General features: G+C 42.4%; 1 protein-coding gene across 1 annotated transcript in view; it reads right to left on the reverse strand.

Moving 5' to 3' along the window:
• Setd3 (SET domain containing 3, actin histidine methyltransferase) overlaps window positions 1-20,689 on the reverse strand; it is a 72,205-nt gene that overhangs the window by 9,910 nt on the left and 41,606 nt on the right. The window contains exons 7-8 of the mRNA XM_036205854.1: window positions 2,846-2,904; window positions 2,000-2,114 (exon numbers count right to left, since the gene is read on the reverse strand). Of these exons, the coding sequence (XP_036061747.1) occupies window positions 2,000-2,114; window positions 2,846-2,904 (174 nt within the window). The remainder of the gene's footprint in view (window positions 1-1,999; window positions 2,115-2,845; window positions 2,905-20,689) is intronic.

Consider the following 20,689-nt stretch of genomic DNA (forward strand, 5'->3'; position numbering starts at 1 on the left):
CAGCGAGTGCCAGGTTTAATGTGGGAGGCCTTGTCTCAAAAATACAAGGCAGAGAACACTAGAGGAAGCCATGCAACCTTGACTTCTGGACTCCATCCCCACATAGGAGTTATTTTCTATAACTTAGGGCTGAGCCTTGTGACCTCTCAAAACCTGCTTCTCCAGGTGGCAAAGGACTTCACCCCCACTCTTCAAAATCGTAGACAGCACTGTTCCTGCCTTCCCTAGGGTTCAGGACTAGTGTTCAAAGCAGACAGCACTGGTTAATGCTCCTTTCTTTCCCCCGTGGGAGTCTGGCTGTCTAACAATACAAGGAGAATCAATATAGACACGGGAGAATAAAAGCTTGAGTTCAAGTATTTCACTTTAAAAAGCAGCTAACTGGTCACAGATGATACAGTTTTACAGTTTGAAAACTCCATTCCTTAAATCCTGCAGTACTCAATGTCCCCTGAAACTGTAAGACAAAGGAAACAAATCACCAAAGGTGTTGAGTTAGGTGTGTGGGACAAGGAAGAAACCTCCTGAGGGTAAGCAGAGAGCAATGGGCAATCACAACCACCCAGTCCATTAGAGAAAAGATACCAAGAGGCCTCTGTTCTCAAGAGTGCACAGCTTTATCATGCTGGCAGGGAAGAAACACCAACGCCCAAGTCAGCACACCTGCGAACATGTCAAAGACAGGAGAGCAGAGCCCTGAGCTGTAGCCCTTCTGTGTAGCTAGTGAACCAGAGGAGACTGGGACCCTAGGGGAAGAATGGCTTCCTTTAATAGACTTCTGTGTTATGTAATTATTTCTGATTTTTTTTAACATTGGAATAGAAAATAAACTTTAATGATCAACTGAGTTTGGGAAACAGTGATCCAGTTCATATAAAGAGGGAAAAAGAAAATACAAAGGTCAGATATTTAAAGCTACTTAAAATTTTGTTTAATTTCAAGCTTATCATCAGTTTAAAAAATATCTCTAAAGGAGAAAAAAAAAGGACAAAGAATGTAAAATTATATTCATTAATGAAAACGTAAAACATGCTATTTCTTAGTCCTGCTAATTAAATTAAGCATATCTAAATTAAGACAAAAATGTAATTATAAAAGTGTAATTCTTCTTCCTTGCTACAATTTAAATATTAAGATTTGAAAGACCACCAGAATTAGCAAGGACAGTCTGTCTTGAGTGCTTGGTGCAGAGCGCATGTGCTCTGGCCGCTGTAGAGATGTGAAATAATCATTTTCAGCATTTCTCTAATCTATTTATAATATGGCTAATAATAACAAAGCAAGCTGGCACTGAGAAGCAGGAATCAAACCCAACTCACCCTGCAGACTAGCAGTGTTGAGGACTTCAGGATGATCTGGGTTTTGTCACCCCCACCTGTGAGGACCAGGAAGTCCTCAGCACAGAGAAAGCTTCTGCTTCACACTGCCTGGGACGCAAGAATGTGGAGGAGCAGGACCTGCCTCCTCCTTCAAAGTCAGCCACAGGAAGATGAGCCCCCTGCACTTGTGCCCAGGACCTAGCACACAAACCTCCCCACACATGGGCTCCTGAGCAAAGCAGGTCAATCAAAGAGGGTGAGGAACACAGCGGGGAAAGGGGTGGAAAGGAATCAGCAGAGGAAAAAAAAAGGGGGGGCCATAAGAGAGAAAGACGAAAAGTTTCCTTCAATAAACCCATACTTGTAAGAGACTAAAATAGCAAAGTGGTGTGTCCATTCAGTCCATGGTTAGTAAGACAAGAGAATGAGCCTGAGAGCTAGGGCTGTGACTCAGAACACACAAATGCAGGGGCTGCCCCTTCTCCAAGAGGCCTAAGACTGGCCTCTTCAGTTTTCAGTGTGAAGAGGACACTCAGCTGCTACTAGAGGGAGGCAGGAAGCAGCAGGGTTTGCTTCTGCTTTTCTTCCTGGTGGGAGCTGGCAAGGGGAAACAGGAAGCTGGGTAGAAAGTCCACCCAGCTCAGCGGCCTCCAGACTAAACCCCAGGAGGAGATCTTTACCAGGCCGTTGGTGTGATTGCACATGTCCCATAAAGGAATCAGGGCCAAGGTCACCCGGGAGCCATCCTCTGTGGGAATTTGGTTTTGTCGAGTCATAACTGAAGAGACTGCCCACCTGTAACAGAAAGAAAATAAGAGAATTAAGAGTGAAGCATCTAAAAGCCACCTGCACGAGAATACACGCAGCCAGAAAGCTGAGGTTATGGTGCAGTTCACAGTTTCCAGTCCTTTTGTATCATTTAGAACTGAATCCAGGACTGGGGGAGGAGGGACAGGAAATGAAGCCTATGCAAGGAAGAGTGCTAAAAGGAAGCAGAAGCAGCAGAGGTCTCAGCCTTTAGCAGCAAGGTGATGAAAGGTCCCCACCGGCAGCTCCCCTTCTCACCCAAATGCTGACTCTACCCTGTTTTAAGCCTCACTGTCAAGTGGATGCTGTCTCTCCTCTCTAAGGCGTGTATGAGATGTAGACATGACACTTTTATTACGTTGTGTAGGGCATTAACTTTTTGTTCAAAAAGAATCCACACTTCCCACTAACATGATCTACTCAAAAAGAGGAAAAAAAAAAAAAAAAAAACTCCTTTAGCAATACTTAACACTAATGTTAAGTTCAAACGCCCTGTCGCTACTTCCACCAAGCTACCAGCATTACAGGGTCCCAGCAGGTTCTGAGTGGCTGTCAAAATGCTGGTGCTTCTCAAAGCTGCTCGCTGTGGCTTCTGGGACCGCCCTATTTCAGCACAGCACTGCGATGGTCACAGCAGGTTGCTGGCTGATGAGCTTCCCTCACCTCCAGATCCTGCATTTCTCAGAAACCACCCTCAACACAGTGCCCCTTACACCAACCTGTAGTCCTCGTAAGTGAAAGAATCCTTCAAGGGCAGTTTGTTGGCATGAGGATGGGTCTGGGAACGAGTGGTTTTAGGAAGCAGAGGTGAGAAGAGAAAAAGGGAAAACAGAAATCAGTCAACAGAATCTCATTATTTAGCTGCTAACAGACCCTAACAAGAGCCAAAGGAAGCAGGAGGCGTCCAGCAGCGTGACTGAGGGATCAGCGTGACTGAGGGATCAGCGTGCTATTGTGCCCTCATACATCACTGTCAACTTAATTTGTTGTGCCCAGCGGCCGCCATAAATCTGCTCCTTCATACTTCGATCCGGAACCCACAGACACCACACAAAACAGTTTAAGGTGGACTGCCTTCACAAAGCAGACACGCCCACTGCTATGAGCACCGGCTCTGAAGGGAACACCAGAGCCTGCAAAGCCAGGAGTGAGGGCTTGCCTATCTTGGGGTCTCATGCCCTATGACTAGATTTTAATCCCTTTGTATGTCACAAAAAGCAACATTTATAGGCCCTATAGTGTGCTGGAGTTTCTTTCACACTCTCTAACTTATATCTCTTGATGACAATCGACTTACGTGCAAATGAATTATTTACACAGTAAATGTGGATCAAACATAGGAAATCAAGCGAAGTCTCATGAGAATGAAGTCAATCTTACAAGTAAGAAAAAGGTAAAGCAGACCAGTGTTATTTTAAATGATTCTTTTTCTAGACAAAAGAACATTTAATAAAATATCCAAAATGTCATACACAGGAGAAAAATCTTATAGTTTCACATTCCTTCTTCACAAGTCCCTCCTCTTTAGACCTTTGAGCACTTAAAACTTTGTCTCAATTAAGAAATTAGAAGCTGTAGCAATGTGATTTAATCTTTATGTTCAATTACAGTCAGATAGACAGATTGCAGCAGTGATCAGAAGAACAAATGGTGGCTTCTGAGCTAGAGACAAGATTCTGCCGGAGCTGATCCTTCCGCCTGTTGACGTGGCTCCGTGCAGCACAAATTCCTGCTCCAGGTACTGGCACCACAAGTGCACTGTAATTCATCACCGCTCCCTGTAATGTGCTTGCTGGCACTGTGTGTAGGGCAGTAGGGATGAGGGAAAAGTGGCTCAAACCGTAAATCAATTAGAAAACAAAAGCTTGTGCTCAGTGCACAATCTTAGGCAAATTATATATTACAAAAGGCGGCCAATTGGGTGTTAGCTCCCAGGTGCCTGCTTCTTCCCTCTTCTTAGCCTCATTTTAACCCTTTGGAAGAAAAGTCAAATGTAAAAAGAACTTTCAAGATGCACATTGAGTCAGGTGTAGCAGTGCACACCAGTCAACACCAGCACTTGAGAGGCTAAGGTGGGGGATCGAGAACGTGAGAGCTGCCTGAGCTACAGCCAGAACTCAACACATCTACAATGAGACACATGAATATCTGTACTAACAATGTGAAATTAAATGAGACTTTAAGACAACTACAAAACAGTCCAGTCTGACTCAGGAAATGCTGACCCTGGGAAGGTCAGTAATAAGGCACATCTGTTCCAGAGACCAGTAAGTGTATGCTGTGCTCTGAGGGCACAGGGTATGTTTTTCTCTTAATCATTAAATTTAGCCAAGACAGAGCCCATGTTTTCCTTTAAACATACAAATCAGCATAAAACCCTCTCTCCTCCCAAAACTAACCTAGTAAGAATTAACAGAAAACTTCAAAATAGTAGAGAAAATGGATCTTATAGATAAATTTTCCTTTCTCTTGTAATAAAATGAAATTTCACAGTATTGTATTATTGAGAACTCTGCACACCCCAGATGTCTCTTTTCAAAATCTAAAAGATGGGGAAATGTTATTTTTTAAAAAAATATTTTAATTCACTTCAACTATGGCATTTACTACAGCCTTTTTGAAGTTGGTAAATTCCTATGTGAAATTTCATAAATACTCAAATTTTAACACCCTCCTCCTCAAAAGTCTGATATTAAGTAGGAAAAAAGATGACATTTTTCAGTTTTCAAAGGGACTTGAAGACTCTACCAACAGTTGATTATCTTCAGACAGGCTTGGATTCCTCAGGAACATGAGTGACTGCTCCAGGGCCAAGAGGGGGACAGTTAGTGCCAACACGTTCCTTCTAACAGCTTACATATATCCCACATGACCTAACAGTCCTAGTAAAAACCAGCACAAAGAAAACCTCATAAAAAATGTGTAAGTACACTTTCAGATAGAAGTTGGCTATTCTTTTTCTCTGTGGTTATATAATATTTTCAGAAGCCACTAGAAATAGTTGTTCTCAAAAACCTGGGTATGTCTAGCACACAAGATTCTAGTATAAAAGCCAGTCTGCACTGACACATGAACTTAACAGTCAGAGTGAAGCAAAATGTGGCACTGAGGTGGCCAGTGGCTCCCTCCTCTGCAGGGCTCTCACTACTGTGACACCAGCGCCATCTATTGGCGACATGGAAGAGTGCGTGCAATCCCTACCAGCAACACTGTGGTAGCCCACAGGGGTTTCAGGTCATTTGAATAAAGTCATGTTTCTAAAAAACCAAAATCAAAAACAAAACCCATACCTAATAATCTAATCATGTTTAAACAGTACTTCTCAAGGATTTGGGAGTGAGTATTCACTATAAAAAATAATTCATCTATGATTTTTTTAATTTAATGTTTAATTTACTGTTGAAAATAAATAGCTTCCTTTATTTTGAAAAAAAATGAACAAAGACAAATGTTGACTCCAAACAATTTTCATTTAATACCTAGATTGAAGGTTTTTTTTTTAATCAATCACTTTCACTGTTGTCTAAATTAATTTGAAGTGGACTGAAAGCTTTTAAAATGTTGTCTCCTAGTACATGGCAAGAATCCTCGGCTCCCTTCTGGGAATAAACTACTACAAGCCTGTCTTCACCCTGGCATGCTTTCCCAGCATTTTAAAGATCATCCAGCCAGTTGAAAGAGGAACCTCACTCTTGGTGACCAACTGATTTTAGTGGCTCTAGTTTCCCAAAGATCCATGTGAGATGGGGTACAGAGTCTCCTCAACTGGACACAAGAACCAGGCCTTCAAGGCAGGGCCCACAGGAGCCAGCCTGGACCCCGATGACTCACTCACTGCTCCACTCCACACCCTAGTAAACAGCTTCTGAAACTAGACGGAGGTTTTCTTCTGAATCATATGTAATCAACGGTTTTTCCTTCTTGAGCATAATGAATACTTGAGGTTTGGGGAAATAAACAACCGGCACCGCTGTGATCAATCAGATAGGGAGCACCAGGCTCACTTTCTAAAGCCAGGGTTGGTGGTACATCCCTGTCGTCCCAATTACTTGGGAAAAAGAGGCCAACCTGGACTATATATGAAACTCTACCTCAAAAAAAAAAAAAAAAAAAAAAGAAAGAGAGAGAAAAAAGAAAAAGCCAGTGAAAATAAAATAATTCTAGAATCTGAATGTAAGGCCTGGTAGGTGACCCTCTAAAGCATTCACTCACTCCCTTTTCCATCCAAAGGAGGCATCCTCCTCGAGAAACACCAATATTGTGCCTAGTACAAAATAATCACTATGTTTGCGGAAGATTAATATCTAAAATTGTTTGTTTGGCCTCAATAAAAAGGAGTAATATTGCTAAATATGTAAGTATGACATTTTGAAGAATTTACCATATTGCATGGTTCTGGTAGTGATGCTTAAGGAAATTAAAAACCACTACAGTCAGCATAGTTGATCCTTATTAAAGTTCTGTCATGAACTATCACTCACATAAAACAAAAATAAACCAAGAAGAAATTTAAATAAAATCTACGGATTATAAGTGTTTGAAGATGGAAAAATGAATGATATTCTGGCTTTTAAAATTGATTTAGCATGCAGCTTCTCTTTATAGTCCCTTGATAAAAATGAAATCTCCCTAACAAACACTTAATAAAACCTGTCAATATCTCTGAAAAGAAAAATGACACAAATGCATTAAGTATTAAATACCCTTGGAAAAAGTCACATATTCCATGAATTTTTGATGTACTATCTTGACATTAATGTAAAACCTTGATATTTATAATTGACAGATATTTAATAAAGTATAAAAGAAGATGGCTGCTATGCAGCATGCAAATTCCTCAGGCTGATCAGAGAGGAGAGATCCAGGGTGCACTTACATTAAATAAACAGTTATCATGCATCACACAAATCAGCTGCAGTCTTATTTTAAGCTCTTACAACAAAGCTCTGTGAAGAACCAAAACAAGCATGCTCCATTATTATGTGGACCCTAATCCAGAACATTTGGTATTCGAAGTAGCTTCAAAACATTAATAGTTGTGCACAGGAACAAAATGCATTTGAATTAAGGGTGGTTTTGTGTTTAACGCTGGGAAATAGGCAATTGTAAACATTTTAAAATGCACTTGCATGACTATGGCTAGATGTTTCCTAAACCAAATCTCAAATGAAACAAGTTTAACCTAAAGAAAGACTGGAAACGCTGAAGAAAAAAGAAACATTCCAACACTAAAAAGACCAGGGCATGAATCTTCCCGAAATCCATCATCCCTTTCTCTTATGCCTGGACTGCTACGTTTCTGGGGGCCAACTTGAATACAAACAGTCATTTCAGAGAGACATTCAAATATGCTAAAAGGGAAGTTGATCAGTCTATAAAAATGACTCCTAAATACCACATTTTAAAGAATTTACAACTGTTGCAATGCATAATGAATCCCAAAATACACCTGGCAGTCCAACAACTGCTCTTCTCAACAGCTACGGGAATGTATTTTATAAGTTGCATCTAAGCTTGTTCTGATGAAAAGCCATAATACTGTGTAATTAAATTGATATGATTAAAATACATATATTTTGCATGACTTAAACATACATTAAAAGGGACAGTTGGTTTCATCTGCCAAAGACAGACATACTTAACTCCCTTTTCTCTTATTGCTACTAGGATGAAAGCAGACACAGAACTTCACATCTGACCTTGGGGTGGATATAGTCATGTATGCTTCTCCACTGGATGATTTGCAGGGCTTTCAACAGAACACCATCTGATGTAACACTGATAGGTACCTCAGCAAATCAAGCAAAAAAAAAAAAGAGAGAGAGAGAGAGAGAAGCAAAGGACAACCCTGTGGGTCAGGTCCTGTGGGCCTGGATGGAGCCCTTTTCTCTTCAAAACAATACCAAAGAAGGAAAAAAGATTTCCCTGGAAAGAGGCAAAATAAAGGAGAGCTGCAAGATGGGAACAAAAGGGAGGCCAGACACTGGACATCACGTGATCAAGGCCAGCTGCAGATAGCACAGGCAGCACATTTCTAGCCGTCATGAACCTTCCTCTTGTACTTTATTTTCTAAGTGGATACAGCACAGTTTAACAGGAGGACAAGTTATAAAATATCTATTGAATCTACAACTTAGTTTTGATGGTCATAAATCAGAATCAAAGCATGCTTCATATATTCAGCTCTTGAAGGAAAAATCAATTTTTAAGACCTTTATTTTTAAACACAGATTACATTCAATTCTTCGGGGAATTTTTTCATCATAAAGTTCTTCAAACTCACTCAATATAATCAAATAAAAATTTAACTACATCGATACACATCTAATCAAGACCTCCTGCTTTTTACTCCTATATAGTTTTTTCCTAGCCAATATATATCATCTTAAAATGAAATCAGAATAACACTATTGTTTGTTATAATTAACAAATACTTTTTAGATGACTGAATCTATAATCTACATGCAATTTAAATTTAATTGCAGTCTGCTAAAATATTACAAAAATACCTTTCTGCAGTGTATATTAGTTAACATGTGTATATACCAAAGGACAATCAATCTACACTGAACTGGGCCCAAATCAACCAAATATGGACTGTCAATCGCTTATTTACTAAAATATTTACTGACTCAAAAAGAAAAAACTTGAAGATAAGTAAACAGTAGACAATTATTCATCACAGGGAAAAAAAATCTTTAAAAAGAAAGAGATTGATCCATCAACAAATCTTGAGTGCCTCTGATGGTAGAGGAAGACACAGAATTAACAACCTCAGATGGTTACTATCCAGCAAAGCCAGAGGAAGGTGAAATAAGACAACAGATGGTATGAGAGGCCACAGTTCATCCCCACTGCAGGGCCACTCACCTTCACAACCTCCCAGGTTCCCAGAGCCCTGTTACTCCAAGGCATCTCCTTTCCCTACTGGTAAGCTAGTAAGGCAGAGATATGTCTCCAGCCACCAGCAGCGAGGCCCCAGGACTTTCACAGAGCCTCAAAGACATCTTTCCCTCCAAGAAGGAAAGCCTTCTTCCAAGTAAGGACAGCTGTAACATGGGCACCTGAGAAATGTCAATCTGCACAGGCCTGGACAGCAGGCAAGAACATGCCAAGTGACAACATTTCAAAACAACACCACTTCAAGGACCCAGAGGAGCACTCCTAGACAGCCTGCTTTTACACACAGACAGACACACACTGACATGCACATACATATGCACACACAGACACACAGAGAGACACAGACACACACACAGCAGGGCCTAGCTGAATGGACTGAAGCGCCCAGAAACACCCCTTTCCCTCCCTCCTCGTTCTGCCTTTCACCTCAGCAGTCTGTTCCTGAGCAGCAGAGAACGTGTCCATGTTTTTCAACTGTCTCTGAACATAGCTTATCTTAAGAATCCAGCAAGGGGCAAGATAAGACAAGCTCTCGCCCCACCCTGTGCACACACAACTGCTCCCTCCAATCATGCAGTGCTCACCCTGGGAAGATTAGCTGAGGAAACTGCTGTGCCACCTCAGAGCTTCCACTCAACCATGGGAAGTCTACTTCTGTCCACTTTTACACCCAGCCTCAGACATCTCTGCTGACTGACAGGAGGACTCAAGCACAGTCAAGCCATGTTCCTTGGCCAGTATTTACTCAGAAGCTGCATAGATTTCCAATCCCTCATTCTCAACATAAAAAAAAAAAAGAGGAAATCAACAGAATAGCAAAGCAATTGTTTTATATGAACATATTTTCATCAAAAAGCAGTCTAGCAGCACATGGTAGCAAATTTCTTTAATCCCAGCACTCAGGAGGTAGAGACAGGTGGATCTCTGTATATTCAAAGCCTGGTTTACAGAGTGAGTTCTAGACCAGCTAGGGGTACTAACTGAGATCCTGCCTCAAATAACAACAAAGAAAGAAAGAAACAAGCGAGAAAGCAGACTAGAATTATTTCAGCTTCACAGCATAGTTTTACTTTTCATTGTCTAAGCTGGTAGAACAGCATATGACGAGAGTTGGGCATGTGCACTTTGAGCCACTTCCTTTGCAGAGTGGCTGACATCCAGGGTGAACCTATAACTCTTGCCCTGGGAAAGGAATGTGTACATAAGCAGACATAGGAGAGCACTGTTTCCAGAAGAACAAGGGTATGACAATGACTGCCAGCTCTGTATTCTGTGCAGGTGACAACAAGAACTTAACCTGTGTATATTTAATCACCAAAATTCTTCCAAAATAGTTATCACCGTCAGCCTCATTCTAATGTTCAGGAAACTGAGGGACAGGCTAACCACTTAATAACGATGAGGCTAGACAGCAACCCAGATGTCCCTATTCAGGAGTCTAAGGAAAAGGCTAGCTGTCCTGCTCCTGTGAGTGAAGTGCTGGGGTTCTGACATAGTAAATGTACACTTGCTTCACACAAACTGACATGCATGGCCAAGTGTCCAGCAGTAACGACCAGACAAACAGTGTGGCTATTCAAACTGGAAGGAAAGGCACACATGCAATACACCTCAGACCTGGAGGGCTCCTATCCATCATGGGGCCTAATTCCCCTCACAACACTTAAAAAAAAGAAAAAACCACTGCTTCTGACTACAGCTCAGAAGCATGAAAGAGGCCCTGGTCTTGATTCTTATCACATACACAAACACACGCACACCATCACTACCAGCCTGGCCTAGAAAATATAAAAATGTGTGTGCGTGTACACACACACACACACACACACACACACACACACACACACACACGGTCCACTTTTTTTTTTGTTTTTTTTTGTTTTTTTTTTTACATTTTTAAAACATAGAGACCATATACACACTTCATTTTCTGGTACTTCTACAGAATTATGCCACACTGGCATTCCAGCCAGTTCCAATATTCCATTATCAGAAATTCCTATCAGTTCCATGATAAATCTCAATAGCTCCCTAGATACCCCACAGTTTCATTAATCATTGAACCTGTCTACTTTCAAGCTTTACAGTGATGGCATCTTTTAGCTACTTTCAACTCTCCTAGTCATGTGGATAGAAAAATGGACTTTGAACTCTTAAATGTTCATTCAGCCTGCAGTGGTCTGAATAATGGCCCCCATAGGCTCATATATTTGAATTCATGTTTTGCAGTTGTGGAACTGTTTGGGAAGGATTAGGAGGTGTTGCTGCGGGCTGCAAGAATATATTATAGAGATTCAGTTGTATATACTAAAGCTATACCTAGAAGGATGGAGGAATTTTCTAGAGAGAAGCCATTTGTCAGGGAATATTTGGTGTTATTCAGCTTTTAATATATATCAGCTATCTCCTGCTATGAAATTGTTATATGCTCATATACTAGTAGGCCATATGGCAAACAGAATAAGCTTCTCGGACCTACTGCTGATCCACTAGGTAACACCCCTATAGAGAGCCTAGGAGACAGGCAGACTGTAGATGCATAGCTTTGTTTCTTGTGCAAATAAAGCTCAGACCATCCCTTTCCTTCAGGCCTAGTAGCACTGCAGAGCAAGTGACTCAAGACAATAGGGCTTTTTGCATACCCAGGTGCAAGTGAAGGGGAGGCAGAATTCCTGGTCAGAGTTGAGTGGCCAGAGAAGAGAACAGGGCAGAGTTTCTGCAGATGGTAGGGCAGAGTCACATGGCTGGACAGAAAAGAACAAGGCAGATCTTTTGTAGAGAATAAGGATTGGGAAAGGTCAAGAGAGTAGGAAGAGAAGAAATGAGCATGGATGAAGAAACTGAAGACGAAGATGAGATCAAAAGCATAGGAGCTTTCTAAAACTATGAGAGAACAGAAAAAGAAGGGACAGAGAGGAACTGAGTGTCAGGATGGAACTGCAGCTATGTAGATAGAGTTTGTTATAGGAAATAAAGTAAACAGATGTAAGAAACTAGTGTACATAGAGATTCTTTTCCCACAGATAACCCCACACCGGACATGTGTCTTCACCAGGACTCTGGGAGGAATCTTCTCAGGACAGGCCCCTGGGAAAGGTGTGGCCTTGTTGGAGGAGATGTGTCACTGGAGGCAGACTTTGAGGTTTCAAAAGCCCACAACATTTCCCAGTTAGCTCTCTCTGCCTCCTATTTGCAGATAAGGATTTGAGTTCTCAACTACTGTTCTAGCACCATGCTGCCTGCTGCCATGCTCCCTGCCATGACAGTCATGGATTCTAACCCTCTGCAACTACAAGCTCAAAGAAAGTCTTTCTTCTGTAAGTTGCCTTGGTCATGGTGTCTTCACAGCAACAGAAAATTAACTAAGACATAGCCTTTAAGCCTAAAGAAAGTTAAGAAGCTGGGCATGGTGGCCCACACTTGTAAATCCAGTACTTGGGAGGTGGTGGTATGAGGATCAGAAGTTCAAAGCCAGACTGGGCTATTTTAAAGCATATTTTAAAAACAAAACAAAAAAACAAACAAACAAATGGAAATCAAGTAAGTCTGTGAGTAGTTAGAAAGAAATAAACTTTAGGGGTACAATGCAGAATCCAAGAAGTCACTGATTATCAGCTCATCAGGATGCTAAAGAATACAAGCCACTTTGGTGTAATTCTTTGAGCCCTTGTAATAGCTGAGGAGGACTGTCACACTGAGAAGATCTTCAAAACATCCATAACTTCCATCCTCTATCTGAACCCATACATCATGCACATTACTTTATCACCAGCTGGTGGAAAGACACACTGATAACAAGGCTACAAAGTCAAGGCTCCTATTGTACCACATCCTGCCTGTAGCTGTTGGGTAAGAGCTCAGAGCATGACCCTCTGAGTGTTAGACTGGGCTCAGAGAGGTCTGTAGACAACAAAAAGTAAAACACAGCTGATCTCATTTCTCCTAAAGCTTCAAATTTTGAAGAGGGCAGTTTCTGGTTGTCTGTATTTCTCCCCATGCCTAGAGGGTACAGAAGGTTTCAAAGACAAAAATCCTCAACACGACTTCTCCAGGCCAGTCAAGGCAGGACGACATGACAAACATTTTCACTTTGAGAGCTACACAGGCCTCTCAACAAGACCACAGAACTTTCCCTTGTGGCATGGGCTCCACTCTGGAAGACTAAATTACTGCCTTTGTATCTTCTGTAACATACGGCCCTGGGATATGACAAGTGACACACTTTAACATCAGTGGTGAACGTGCCTCTTAAAATCATAATGAACTCAACAATCAAGTTAGTTCATTAGAGTCAGAACAGAATGTTACCACAGCTGAAATGCTCACCTGAATAACCATGCATCATCTCATATATCTACACCACTGTGGGTAGTAGCTAAGAGCCATTTGTTAAATAAGCAAAAACTTATTCTATATTCACTGTATTATGTTATGGGTTGGATGAACACCTTTCAAAAGTCCATGTGTTATATAATTGGCCCCAAGAAGTGCCATAGGTTTTCAGGAAGATAAGCCCTTATGGAGAATCCTTAAATTACTGGGGATATAGCCTCCCCTGCAGAAGAATTTGGGGACTGCAAGCCTTTCCTTTTTGTTTTCTGGTTAAAAAGTGAGAAGTCTTCTCCAGTACATGCTCCTACCACAATGAGATACCTCATTAGCAACCTCGTAGAGGCCAAAAACAATAAGGTCCCTGATCTTGGACCAAAACTATTAAAACTATGAGCCAAAATAATTTTTTTTTCTCAGTTAATTAACTTAGGTATTTCATTATGTTGACACAAAACCATGACAAAGGCCTGGGGGTCAGGACATAGCAATAATGCTTGCCAGGCAAGTGTGAGGATTTGAGTTGGACCCCTAGAGCCAACATTAAAAGAGCAGGACACAGCCCTGTTTGTAATCCGAGGGCTGGGGAGACAGAGACAGGTGAATCCCTAAAAGAACACTGGTCAGCCAAACTAGACTACATGGTGATTTTGAGGCCAATGAAAACCCCTGTTCCAAAAAACAAGGTGAATAGCTTCTAAGGAGCAACAGCTGAGGCTGTCTGCCACGGCCCTCAACCCCCATGCCCGTCAACACAGCTACATTTGAAAGAAGAAAGCCACTTGACATACATGGGACATAAGTTCCCTTCCCTGGGGAAAGTGCCTCAGCAGCAGAGCACTTGCGTCTGATGTATATGACGCCCTAGGTTCAATTGTCAGAGCTGGAAGGGAAACATCTCTCTCGATTCAGTATGAATACAGAACAGGAAGAAGCAACCTCATCAAACATTGTTCTTTGAAGGAGGGAGGGAGGGCAGGCACCAGGATATCTTTGGCACTCATTCTGGCTATCACTCCATTAACATTAAAATTTCTTGGGGAAAAAAGTCATGAAGAAAACTACTTCTGAAACATGAGACTTCATCTTTAAACTGAGCAGAGCACAACAACCAAAGGACAAAAAGGAGCATGGGGCCAACTGCAGGGGGCCCAGCAAGCTGTGGGAGTACGAAAGCTGATTGCTTCTTTTTCCATAAAAAGTTCACTTTACCTCATATTTTCCTAATCAAATGCTTCACTGGTCAGCAGCTTTGAAATGGGTTTTATTCTTGCCCCCACCCTCAGAGGAAATACTATCTCACATTCTAAGAGTAATCCAATTTCATTGGAAAAGTCAATTTCTAGAAACAATTTCTCCATGAAAGAACAGTTTAATCAGTGCCTATCTTTTAAGTATGATGTAGAAAATGGATAATTGTTAATTGTTCACTTGGAACAGAATGCTGGGAAGTCAATATATTGATTTGAGCTATCTTTCAAATGAACATGATATTTGACCATAGTTACAGATGAGAAAGGATTTCAGAATGGGGTTTTGAAAAGCGGTCCAGCTGGCTCCTAACCAGAGTCCACAGGCTCCGGGAACACTTTGCAGTGTTGTTCCTACAACACTGCAGTGCAGCAACGTGGCATCAGAGAAACCGCGGGAAGAAGCCATGTGTTTGGCAGAGTAAAGATACTGGACAGTGAACAGGTGCCCCTTAGAGACCTCCTGGAGATTTCCCTGGCTTTGGGCAGGAACAGACCAGGGTGCGGGAGTTGAAGAATAAATGTTATGATTATACATCAGCAGATCGGCCAGGCGGTGGTGGCGCACACCTTTAATCCCAGCACTCAGGAGGCAGAGGCAGACGGATCTCTGTGAGTTCGAGGCCAGCCTGGGCTACCAAGTGAGTTCCAGGAAAGGCGCAAAGCTACACAGAGAAACCATGTCTCAGAAAAAAAAAAAAAAAAAGATCAGCAGATCGCTATTTCAGAGACATGAGGGAACCAAGCAAGGACAGAGAACAAAATGAAGGCAGATGAAGAGACAGCAATAAGAGCAATGTTCAGGCCCCTCACCTAGACCATGGGTTCTGCCTTAGCTCCCAAGGGAGGGTTCTGCCTCAGCAGAAGGAAAGTAAGAATACAAAGACAACTGAGAGGAAGACAGGACTTTTTGTTACATGGCTCTACCTTTCTCCAAAGAGCAAGAATGAAGGAAGCCAGAGACAGGGATATGTGACTATGCCAATCTAAGAAACAGTAGACTCCTTCAACTCAGGGCCCAAGAACAGGGGGAGGTGGAGAGGGGAAATATACGGGTATCTCAATGGTTACATATGCAGCAAAGTCTAATGTGAGGCACCTGGACTGTCCCCATGGACACAGAAGGTGCATACCAGCCCATGGGTAGCTCAGGGACCCCATCACAATAAGCATGGTCTTACTTTAAAAACTCCCTACTCTTCAATTATATGGCTCCAAACAAAGAGGCAAAGCTTGAAACTATTTCCATGTGGATGATTTCTGCCATACTACACTACACCAGGTTTGTGGAGCTAACAAGTCTGCTACAGAATGAAAGATCAGCAGACTGCCTTTCCAGGATAACCAGCAGCAAGTGGTGTGAACACCTTGGTGTTTAGCTCTGTTGGGGCAGGAGCCATGGAGACTGGTGCATTCGAGGATAAAAAGCATGCACATGGAAAAAGGAGCTCCTGTCCAGCCCAGCAGAGCCTGGGATTGAAGTGCCTCCCCCACATCCAATCATCCTCAGTACAAAGGGGACACCAGCTCCACACGAGTGACCTGGAGAAAATGTCTAGGCCTGATGCACTAGGAGGAGGATTCATAGCCAAGAGTGAGAGCTCAATAAGTGTGAGCTGCTCCCATTCTTCAATCTCTACCACACTTGCTCTATTCATGCCAATGCATCATCATCATCCAACCCAGTACAGGGTGTGAGGCAGGTGCTGTGCCTTGCACCTGGTGATGACCTCAGCCTCACAGTGGCATAAAGCAATCCAGCACAAATGGAGTTTAGTCTCAGCCTCAAACTACTCAGGCTGTTGGAGATGGTGCAGAAGAGAATCTCTTCCTAAACACTTAATGAATCTACTGCAAAAAGAAAAAAATCTGTTTCCCCATCTGCACTTCCAGACACATATAATAAAGTGACATTTTCCAACATAGGTTTTTAGATCACTGGCTGTGTCATTTAGACTCTAGTCAGCAGAATGACCATTATTCTTTCTATTCACCTTTAACCCCTGAAAAAGTTGCAGAATCTGGAAGTCATCTTAAGCCATTTATCATTTATCCCTCAGAAAACTTGACGTGGGAAACAGTCTTCCTGCCCATTTTCACACTTTCCAGATTGGAATAATTTTCCCCTCCCACTGATTCATTTAGCCAAATCCTACCACAAAGTTTAAGATTCATCTTCCTTTAAACTTTCCTGTGCCCTCCTGTGACCTCTGAATTCTTAGCACATGCAGCCTGCAGAACACTACAGGCCTCTGACTTCACACACAATGAACTGTTATTGGGTTGCTGTGTGGCGTCCATTCAATCATTCCTTCACCTGGGACATAGCCATGCAGTCTGTCAAGAATAAAAGAGAAAATGAGGGCACAAGATAGATCTGGTTTCCTGCCCTCACTAAGCTTCCTGTCTGTATAAGGCAGATGCTGAGCAAGTCACACAGAGGATAAGAGCTTTGAAGGGGAGCAGAGCAGGAGGAGTGGAGAAGGACCTGAGACCTGCTGCTAGACTGTCAACAGTTCAGGTGCTGTCCTATAGATGAGCCCTGTGGTCGTAGCTGCCACAATCTGGCTTCTCCACAAGTCATAGCACAGTCTGGAAGAAAAATCGATGTCTACTCATCCTGTCATGCACACAGTCCATGTATGGGTTCCTTTTCAATCCTTGAAGACTTCATCTTTGAGACAAAAGAGAAAAGAAAAAGAAAAGAAGGGCATCCTCAAAGGTTTAAGGTAATTTCAATGAACACCAGGAGACCAGGGCAGGACAGGAGAGAGCCCCGGAGCACCTGAAGTTCAGGAACATCCTGGCCTCCTGTGCCTGCTCAGAGCCCTGCTCGCCAAGGTGGGCAGAGGCGCTGCTTTCCTGTTCCTGCATTCGGTCTCCTCTCTCCAACAGACACAGGATGCTATCTGCCTCCAACAATGAATTTCATTGGACCAGTAGGCATAAGCTGTGAGAGTGATGTCAGCTGGACTAGGCCACATGATTCTGAGGGAACCTGGTGGGTGGCAGGGAATGCCTGCAGTATTTCTAGTCAGGCTCCTATTACAACCTACATCGACAAACCTCTGGTTACAGACCAGACAGCTTCTCCATTTGTTTCAGTGGGAAATTTTAGTAAAAGGCATTTACTAGTCATAAGAATATCAGCTATCTGCTATCTGTCTAAAGTATATTCCCATTTAAAAAAAAAAAAAAAAAAGCAGAACCTATGCTACCAGGTGTGGTGTACACCCAAATAACAGCACAAGAGAAAGGAGGAAAGATGATCTCTTGATTTTTTTTTTGGTCATTCCTGGCTATATATCAAGTTCAAAGGTAGCCTGGGCTACGTGAGACACTGTTTTTTCTTTTCTTTTTTTTTTTTAAAGCAAGCACTAATGAAACAAAGGTGTTATTTTCTGTGAAATTCTCATAAGCAAATAGGTGTGAGGACTATAGGATGAACTATATCAGCAACAACCAAAAAAAAGAAAGAAAGAAAAGAAAAAAATGGAGGAAAAGGAACAGGTATAAAATTTTTAAGAAAGGTTTTTATCAACTTCAGAAAAATAACCAAGTTAAAGTAACTAAATATTACTGCACAGAAAATAATAAAGGCGGAAGTCAGGCCACAATAGTGGCACACAACTTTACCTGAGATATTCCGTGTTCCCTCTATTCTACCAAAACACCCCTGAGCAGAGCTTATTCTACCAACTCACCAAACTGGTGCTGTCTGCCATGCACCAGTCTTCACAGGGGATGGGACAGCAAAAGGGGCCTTCTGCCCTCCCCAGGAATTCACACCAAAGATGGAGTCCCAATGCTGAAAACACCAACACTAAGATAACTGGCACATTGCTGGAATGACTAAGCAGAGGCCGCAGGCGCTGTCAGCAGAGGCTCATCTTGCAGGTGGCAGGGGTGGGGCTCTAGAGAAGAAGGCCAAGCCCTGACATCTGGGGCAGTGAGTATATGGCACAGCAAGAGTAGGAAGTGCTTGCTCAAGGACTGTGTTCAGGAGAGTGGGGGGTAAAAGGGGCAAAGCTGGTGGCATCCAAATACACAAGCCCCACAGTGGAGATGTAGCCCAGGGGAGGGACCCTGAGCAGCTCCACCTGGCTGATCTTAGTTTCTCCATTTATTATAAAACAAAGACAATGCCTACCACCCATTTGTTCTGGTATCTGAGAGACACCAATGGATTTTATCTTTCCAGAAAAAAAAAAAAAAAAAAAAAAGATGCAATAAACACTGGTAAGTAGAATGGAAATAAAGAGGTTCTCCTCTGAGGAAGGCAATCTACTAAAGGATGAATCTAACAGAATGAGAGGAGAAAGGTTGTATTAGTTACCTTTCTATTGCTGTGATAAAACACAAGGCAACTTATAGAAGGAAGGGAGTTATTTGGCTTATGGTTCCAGAAGGGTACAAGTTTTCATGGCAGGGAAGCAGCAAGTATGGTAGTTGGAGCAGCAAGATGAGAGCTTACATCTTTGTGGGGGAGGCGTTCAAGATAGGGTTTCTCTGTATAACAGTCCCGGCTGTTCTAGAACTCCTTTTTGTAGACTAGGCTGGCCTTGAACTCAGAGAGATCCACCTGCCTCTGCCTCCCAAGTGCTGGGATTAAAGGCGTGTGCCACCATGTCCAACTCAGAGCTTTCACCTGAAACCACAAGCAGGAAGTAGAGAGTAAAATGGAAATGATGCAAGGCTTTGAAACAACTGGGGCCCAAGTATTCAAGTGCTTGAAACGATGGGATTATCTCATTCAAACCACCATGGAGGGTAACAAGGTTTGAAAATGTTAAAAAAATAAAATAAAATAAAAATAAGGGGCCTAATCAGACCCAGTGGCATAGGCCTATAGTCCTCCTAGCTTCCAAGGAGGCTGATGCAGAAGGATCTTAAAATTCAAAGCCTTCTTAAGCTACAGATTGATTTCAAAGGCAGGCTGGGCAACTTAGTGAGATTCTATCTCAAAGGAAAAAGTTGTGGGCTTGGCTCAATGATAGAGTGCAGTTCTATAGTGTGCAAGGCTTTGAGTGAGTTCAACCCCAGTACCACCAACACTAACAAATAAGGGCCTAATATGGCAAAGACCTGAGAGTGGCCTCCAGCCAACAACAAGAAGTCACGGCCCTGAGGAGGTACATTCTACAGCCAGTCATAGACAAACTTAGCAGCAGAACCTTCAGATAGAACACATGTGTCTGGGCCCTGTAAGAGCCATGGAAGCAGGCACCCAGTCAGGCAAGACCTACACTCCTGGCCTAGAGAGAATACAAGATAATGTTGATTTAACCTCTAGAAAACATGAAATAATAAATGTGTTGTTTTAAGTCTCTAGAAAACACATTTTTAAAAATTGTTAACATCCAAGTACACAAACCAGAGAAAATTCACACAAGCACATCACACGTTCTCAGTAAAGATGGTCTAGAATTTGCCACAGTAAAGTGAAATCTCAGGGCTGCCCAACAACCGCACAATTTTTCTCACTCCTGTGTGTCTGCTGCAGGCTGGTGATGCCTTGGCTCTCTCATTACAACAAGGCACTCCTTAGTCTTTCTGCCTCTAAGAGGACTGAACATGTTCACAGGAAAAAGGAAGAAGATGTAAAGACAAGGGCATGCTCTACTACCAGGAGCAAGATGAAAGGAGAAAGATGAGGAGGACAGGCAGAGACCCTGCTTCTCTTTGGCTAGAAGCAAGAGTCCAATTAGGGAAGCTGGAGGAGAGTTCCATCTATTAGAATTGCTCTTAGCATAAGGAGCTTCTTGCCCCTCCTGGCCCCATTTATGCCCCACTTTGACTCACCTCAGAACAAATTCTCTATTTTAGTTCCAAATGTATAGCCCACTCTAGCCAGCTACAATGTATCACACTGATGCGTCTCTGCTGGATCTTAACCAGAACCAAATCCAATATAGGAACCCATCTGAACTGCTTCCATCTCCTAAGTTACAGATGAAAATTGGGTCATTTGAAGACCCCCCCACATAAGGCCTACCATATATACTAAGGGTTTATTTTGGTCTCATTGATGCCATACACCTGCTTCCATTCCTTGAAACAGATGAAAGCTGTGAGGCAGAA

Source organism: Onychomys torridus, chromosome 14 (assembly GCF_903995425.1).
Source record: "Onychomys torridus chromosome 14, mOncTor1.1, whole genome shotgun sequence".
NCBI lineage: Eukaryota > Metazoa > Chordata > Mammalia > Rodentia > Cricetidae > Onychomys > Onychomys torridus.